This window comes from Leuciscus leuciscus, assembly GCF_965113295.1.
Source record: "Leuciscus leuciscus genome assembly, chromosome: 19".
Taxonomy (NCBI): domain Eukaryota; kingdom Metazoa; phylum Chordata; class Actinopteri; order Cypriniformes; family Leuciscidae; genus Leuciscus; species Leuciscus leuciscus.
In genome coordinates, this window is record NC_138743.1 from 22,103,980 (window position 1) to 22,111,152 (window position 7,173).

Consider the following 7,173-nt stretch of genomic DNA (forward strand, 5'->3'; position numbering starts at 1 on the left):
TTTATTTGTACTGTGCTGACTGTGTTTGGATAGTATGAACAGGGGTTGGTGTTTGGGTAAATCCTTCAGTCTGGAGGCGGCACATATGAAAGCGTGGGTGGGTGTTTCTCTGGGCGGGTTCAATGGTTTGGCCGTTTCTCTGCCTGATGAGGAAACACTGAGAATTCAAGCAGTGATGATGAAAGAACTCTCCTGCTGTAAAAAAGGGTTTCACTATATATGATGCAACAATCAAAGAGAATTCCCCCAGTCATTATTTTTCACCTGTCTTCTCTCTGCCCTCCTCGCCCACACTTGCTTTTGTGCCAGTAAACTGTTGATGCAATATTCAACATGCATAGCTGAAAGTCATGCTTACTATTAAATACTATTAATAGTTTTTTTTAATACTATTAAAACTAGTACTGCCAACCACCAGTGAATGCATGATTTGTTTTTATATAGTATACAAATATAATGTACCAAACGTGTGTACACACAACATAACCTGCAGGGTTCACAGTCACATACTTATTATAGGCTAAAATGTGAGATGATGCATTGTGGGGAATATCACACATTTATTATGTTGTGTATGTATACAGCATTGTGTTCAATTTTTGTAACTATATACTTTACAGCACTGTTGTCTGACAGTAACCGTAACACCTTATCTTTTTGTGCTTCTGGCTTGTGAGAGTGAAAACTGAAAACATATACTAGAAAACTGAACTACTACTGAAGTACTTCTTTTTTTGTATTTGTTTTTAGACAGCTTCCCTTTTTTCTGTAGTCCCTCATGATGCCTGTGCAATTTATGGGAAGGCGAAAGCTTTGTGGTAAATATACGTAGGTCAATAAAAGACTGGAAACAGAGCCAAATGAAGTTTCTTTTTGCAGTCTTGATCACATGAACGTATTGCATAATTTACTACAGTCAGCATCACATGGTTTGAGTGCAATGCTGCAATTGCAGAGATAAGAATGTGAAAAAAACTAGCAAACTCCTCCACACTTCCAATAAACCTAAGTGTAGCACTATACTTCCGCATAAGAGATTTGTTTGTCATGTATTAAACACTTCAAGGTACAGCCTTTAGGTATCCACGTACCAGCAACAATGATGTGTATATGGAGGGAGACATTTTATTATAATGTTTTTTTTTTTCTTAAAAAAAAAAAAAAAAAAAGATTATGCCAAACTATTAAGGTTTTATTTAATATTATATGAAGACAGTTGTCAGCTTGACAATTTTATGATCCCCAAAAAATATCAAAAATAATTTTAATTCAGAAATTAAAAACATGTTCAACGCAGAAGAGTTGTACGTAAGTCATTGAATGCTTTTATTTATTTATTATTTTTCGAATAAATTAATAGATATGGACTAAATTAAAAAAGAATTGAGCCTTGTGTCATTAACCATAAAAATAGTTTAGAAGATTGAAGTTCTTAAAAAAGCTCTTGCAGGTGTCACTTGGTTCAATTATTATGTGCTTCATACATTTTTAAATGACCAAATACTTTTTGGAGCCACTAAAATGTGCATAATTTTTTGCTATCCATCCACAGATGAAGAAGGAAAATCTCCCAGTTTGTTTATTTGACACAAGCTACCGGGTTTGAGTACCTGTGCATGTCTAAAGGTGAACAGCTGGATGGCTGTCTTCTTTTATAATGCCATAAAACAGTTTATGGGATGTAAGAGAGTTTCTCCTCTAGTGATTCGAGCTCGGAGTTCCTGATTAACAGTGTTGTATTCATGCACATGCCTGCCTGCATGCGTGGGTGTGTGGGTAATCCCAGCTCTCTCTCTCTCTCCACTGTCCCGGCTAATTGGAGGCATGCCATAGCGGCATGCTACTGTTTGTCTGGTTTCAGTAAGGGAACTCTCTGAATGAGTGGGCAGATTCCTGGTATAAAAGAGGCTGGGAATATGAGGAGATGCTCATTCATCATTTCACTCACTCAAACATTCAGAATGGCAACAACTGCCTTCCACTGTGATGAGGAGAACTTTGAGGGATCTGTGCGCAGCCTCCAGCTCAAGCAGCGGGGCTGCTCCTACACGCTCCTCCAGGTTCTGGTGGGTGTCCTGGCGGTTCTTGTGCTGGTGGCGACTGGAGGCATTATCTGGATGAAGCTGTCTCAGGTAATCAGTCTGGGTCCTGTTTTTATAATACTTGGTAAAGCTTGATAAACTTTGTAAGGTAAATTCTGGATAAAGAATAACAGTATCAAGATTTGGTTGCTTCTATGAGCTCTCCCTTAAAGGGATTGTTCAACCACCAATGGAAATTCTGTCATAATTTACTCATCACCTTTATATCTTTCCAATTCCAATTTCTTTTGTGGAACACTAAAGAAGATATATTAGAAAATGCCTCAGTATATTTTTGTCTATATGAATAAAGTCATGGTCAAATGTTGTTTTGGACCCCACTGAATTTCATCATATGGACAAAAACAATAGAAACATTCTTCAAAACATATTTTGTGTTCAGTAGAAGAAAGAAAGTCATACTGGTTTGGAACGACATGAGGGGGAAGTAATTGATGACAGAATTTTATTTTCAGGGTGAACTGTATCTTTAAGGCTAAATATAACATATAATAATGAAATGCATGTATTGACACTAGACTGCTTTTTGTTCTTGACTGCTGAAGTTCTTCAGTAAAAATCTGCAATCTTCAATCCAAATCATGCAACTGCAATATGATCAAGAATGCAGAAATATGAAACGTTCAGCTTTGTTTCAATTCAGTTTTATTTATTCTTTATATTCTACAGAATTGCCTAAACAGAAGTTGGCCCGTCAAGTTCACAGGTGTGTATTTAATGTCAATGATTGTCTTATACCATATTGATTATTTTCTGAATGGATTAGTTAATGTTTCTGTCTTTGTTTCGCTTCACAGGCACACTCATAGGAAGAGGCAAACTCATAGACACAGACTTCACTTCACCTGAAAGTGCGGAATATGAGATCAGTGGCAAGATCTTTATTAAAGAACCGCGCAACGATCATCACTGCCCCACACACTTCAGGCTGCTTGAGAAACTACCAAATAACACCAAACCAATCATGACACAAAATATCACTGAAGAAGTGGTTAATAAAACTGTAAAACTTGACAAAGGATCTGGACTGAGAATAGAACTTAACTGTAATGGCATGAAATTTGATGAGGCAAAATCCATCTTGTATGTCTTTCAAAAGACCTGCTACTGACCTCGATGCGAACACATCCAAGCTATTGCTGGTATCCGGCCCAATTGATAAATCCTCTCTTTATGTTATAGAGATTTACATGCATCTGAATGAACAGACTTCTACTATCAATATCAGTGTCAAGAGCTTAGAGGGATCCTGACAAGGCCTATGTGAAATGTGGGGATTATCTAAATTGTTCATGCTTTATAATAATTGCAGAGTTTCTCAATGGAATTGGGTAAAGCTTTTATTTGTTCAAGAGTCTGAGTTTGTTACTGTGTACCTCCACTCACACTAGATAAATATATATTTAAATATTAAATAAATAAATCATTTAAATCTATTTTTAGATAATTGTTGATTGTATTTGTATTATTTTATTGTTGGTTTCCTTTTTGTGTGTATTGACATTTGTATTTGCACCTATGGTGTCCACAACATTCTAGTAACTGTTCTGTAGGCTAACCATCTGAACCTCTGAAACATGAATGTATTCATTACACACATTATTAAATCATTTGCCAGACCAAAGCATGTTTGCTTGCCTCTCCTTGTGTTTTACAAATGATTAATTTTGCAAAATAAATTTGTCATTACTTACCCCCTCAAGTTGTTTCAAACCCGTACTAGTTTCTTTCTTCTGTTGAACACAAAAGAAGATATGCTATTTTGAAGAATGTTGGTATCTAGACAGTTGACGGTAGCCACTGACTTCCATAGTAGGTCAATGGCCACCGTCAACTCTTAAATTCTTTAAAATATCTTATTTTGTGTTCAAAAGAAGAAAGAATCTCATACGGGATTGGAACAACATGAGTGTGAGTTAACAAAATTGTAATGTTTGTGTTAACTATCCCATTAAAAAATCTAAGCAACCTGTGGGTGTACCTGTAAGAGAGCAGCCATACGTTTGTGTTGTTGGAATTTCTTGATGTTTTTTTATTAACTAACCGCATTCAATTGACTCAAATAATCATTTATCATATTTCATTTAAAAAATAAATAAATAATTGTATTCCCTTGCGCTCATGATTGATGAAGGAAAGTTTCCATTTCCATTTTTAATAGGGATGCACCATACCGAAACCAGTATCGGTATGGGGCCGATACTGAGCTCATGTACTCGTACTCCTAAAAACGCTCAGATACCAACAACTGACACCAGAAGAAAAGAAGGCTGTCTATATGAAGTAAATGTATCTTATTAGTGGAATATTAAATGGAATATAGTAACACATAGCTGTGGTGTGCGCGCTGATCAGAGAAAAACGCGCAGTGGATTAAGCTTGCAGTGGCATTCCGAGCTGCTCGAGCGCATCACTTTTTTACAGACGTCAGTGGAAAGATTGTAGTTCAATCGGATGTCAATGGCAAAGAAAGTAAAACGTCTCTGGTTATTCACGTAACCGTAGTTACCTGAGAGGAGGGAACGAGACATTACGTATGGGGAAATCCATTTTCCTCGAATGCTGAAGCCTGATTTGAATAACTCTTTTGCTTGCAAATGGCCCAGCTAGATCGAGCCCCTGTAGAGCACAAGCACTAAGCACTCAGACTGATAGCACGCTAGCTCTAGTCAGGGTACCGGACCTGGTTGAAACACCCAATGTATTCTGGGCCGACGCCAACTCCATAGACGTAGCTCTCTGCAGTCTCCCGGCCCGCGGCTCGACGGCGGCGGGCGGGGGGGGGAGGCAGGAGTTGGAGGGCCGCTGTTACGGGTAACGGCCAGCCTTGAACGAAGGATCTTGATGGGGAGTTCCTCACAGGCTCTACAACCTGATCCTTCGAGTGCCGACCTCCGCGTGGGCTCGACCCAGACACAGCACACACTGCCCGCATGCGTCCGGGAAGTCGATAGGACCACCACACGTGCGGCAAAGAGACATTTTGAAAAAATCTGCCGGAACGCGAGAGGGGATAATACACTTTGTCCACTCTGTTAGCGTGAATCCACGGCGAAACCAGGCTCCAGGTGAAGAAGAAAGATTCTGAGGTTTTTTGCTGCCCAATGTCACCTATATTGGAGGCTGTCAGCCAATCAGGTGAGGGCGCGGGCGCCATTGGCTATTTGCAAGCAAAATAGTTATTCAAATCAGGCTTCAGCATTCGAGGAAAATGGATTTCCCCATACGTAATGTCGAGGGACCGACTCGATAAGGGAACGAGGCATGATGTAGCTTATTATTTAAGTTAACTGGAGAGAGAGAGAGAGAGAGAGAGAGAGAGAGAGAGAGAGAGAGAGAGAGAGAGAGAGAGAGAGAGAGAGCACTTCTGTTGAATGCTCTTGATTGCTGATCGTTCACTCAGCACGTGTTGAGTGATTATTTGGATTAAAACTAATGTAAATAAAACATGAACTGTTACCTAATTTATATAGGCTATATAGAGTGATTCCCTACATTAGGACGTGTGCAAGTCAAAAAGTTCCATGAACGCTAACATTCAAAGCGCTCGCCCCGAAAATCACTTGCTTGTACTGACGAATTCAAGTGAACATAGACAGTATATTTAAATGGGGTCCGTGCGTTCGGTCTTAAAAATAAATTACTCACTGCTCTTGACTAAATAGGCAACCTTTTGTAACTTTTTTCAGTAGTTCAGAGTTTTTATTTTTTATTTTTATTTAATTTTTGTTGTAGTATCAACATTGGAATAAAGAATTGATATTTCACTTGTGTCTAAACATTTGTACCACTGATCAAATCCTCAGCACTGAGCCCTGCTGGAGCAGCTCTAAATATGTGCTGTACTATTAAATGAAATATAAAATATGATAGAGCAATAGAATGTACAGTGACAGTAACAGAAGCTCATTCAATGCATTTCTGCAGGCTTAATTAAGCATGAAAATAACTGAAGGAAATATTTATTTGTTAAACAAATTAAGCCAGCTAAGATTTATATTCTTTTGGGTTCTCTACCAATACATTTAAAAATTACAAATGCAGTGAAAGTATCGGTTATAAGGTATTGGTATCGCCGAGTACCAAAAATTATAGTATCGGTATCGGACTCTTTTAACATCATGATACGATGTTATGATGCAATAATTTTCCATTGTATTCATTTTTGAAGTTATAACTCGTTGTGCAATCCAGCCGAGCATTAAATCGAAATGATGAAGTAATCGCTTCATCTCTTGCTTTATAAAATCTCACAGCTTCCTCTGTAAACCTTTTGGTCTCAAAACAAAAGTCCTCTGACGAGCATCTGTAAAGGACTGGATGCATGTTGGGCATTGCTGACATGTTGTATAAGGATCTTACATTGAGATAAATATTTCACATTTCCAAGAAATCATAGGCCTATCTTATTTGTCATCAATATTTCAACATTCTGACTGTTAATACAGGTGTTGACTTGAGTATGTTGTAGGAAACTCAGAATCGAAGACCAGGAGACTTGGCTCTTTCTTCAACAGGATTCTTTATTGAGAACACGAGCTGTCGTAGCTGCAGTCATCAAGTCTAACTAACGTAACTTTACATGGTATCTTATAGGCATTCAGTGGGCAGTCCTTAAAGGTGCTGACAGTCCTTCAAAGTCTTGACCTTACATACTGCCTTAGAGATGACCACTAAATCTAATCATCTAAAGACAATAGAGGCAATCACCCCCAACTGGAGATAATGGTACCCCCCAAATTGTATAAACAACACGGTCACAAGAACTAAGACTATGTAAACATTCACACATAGTGCAACTCTCAGTAGGAAGATCAAAGACTAACAAAACCCCTTCAATGGAAACTATATTGAATCTAATCAAATGGATACCATCATGTTCATCTTGAATGCCCAATACAGTGTAGTTCACCTTAGTTTTTCATGTGATGTTTTGTAAGGAAGTAGGATCAGCAGATCTTAAACATATTCTTACATTTGTAATCCTACAATGTGCTTCGTGAATACTATCCTAATACCGTGTCCTAACCAGACAAGATGCGATAAGATGACATGACATTGTCTGCTCATA

At 38.2% G+C, this 7,173-nt stretch overlaps 1 protein-coding gene across 2 annotated transcripts; it reads left to right on the forward strand.

The window, feature by feature from the left end:
* The first annotated feature begins 1,802 nt into the window (after positions 1 to 1,802).
* On the forward strand, positions 1,803 to 4,007 carry LOC309481579 (uncharacterized protein). 2 transcript variants are annotated; one of them, XM_082146540.1, is made up of 3 exons: positions 1,803 to 2,132; positions 2,772 to 2,808; positions 2,900 to 4,007. In XM_082146540.1, the coding sequence occupies exons 1-3, from the start codon at positions 1,878 to 1,880 to the stop codon at positions 3,211 to 3,213; spliced, it is 606 nt and encodes a 201-aa protein (XP_082002666.1). In that variant the 5' UTR covers positions 1,803 to 1,877; the 3' UTR covers positions 3,214 to 4,007. The 2 variants fall into 2 exon arrangements, with proteins under 2 accessions (XP_082002666.1, XP_082002667.1); XM_082146541.1 differs by having other exon boundaries at positions 1,804 to 2,132; positions 2,912 to 4,007.
* Positions 4,008 to 7,173: the final 3,166 nt, after the last annotated feature.

Bases quoted from the DNA above. Each gene is read 5' to 3' on its own strand.
- LOC309481579 (XM_082146540.1), top strand. From the start codon at position 1,878: ATGAGTGGGCAGATTCCTGGTATAAAAGAGGCTGGGAATATGAGGAGA. The intron at 2,133-2,771 runs GTAATCAGTCTG...TATATTCTACAG, and splicing joins TCTGGATGAAGCTGTCTCAG to AATTGCCTAAACAGAAGTTG. The intron at 2,809-2,899 runs GTGTGTATTTAA...TTCGCTTCACAG, and splicing joins TTGGCCCGTCAAGTTCACAG to GCACACTCATAGGAAGAGGC.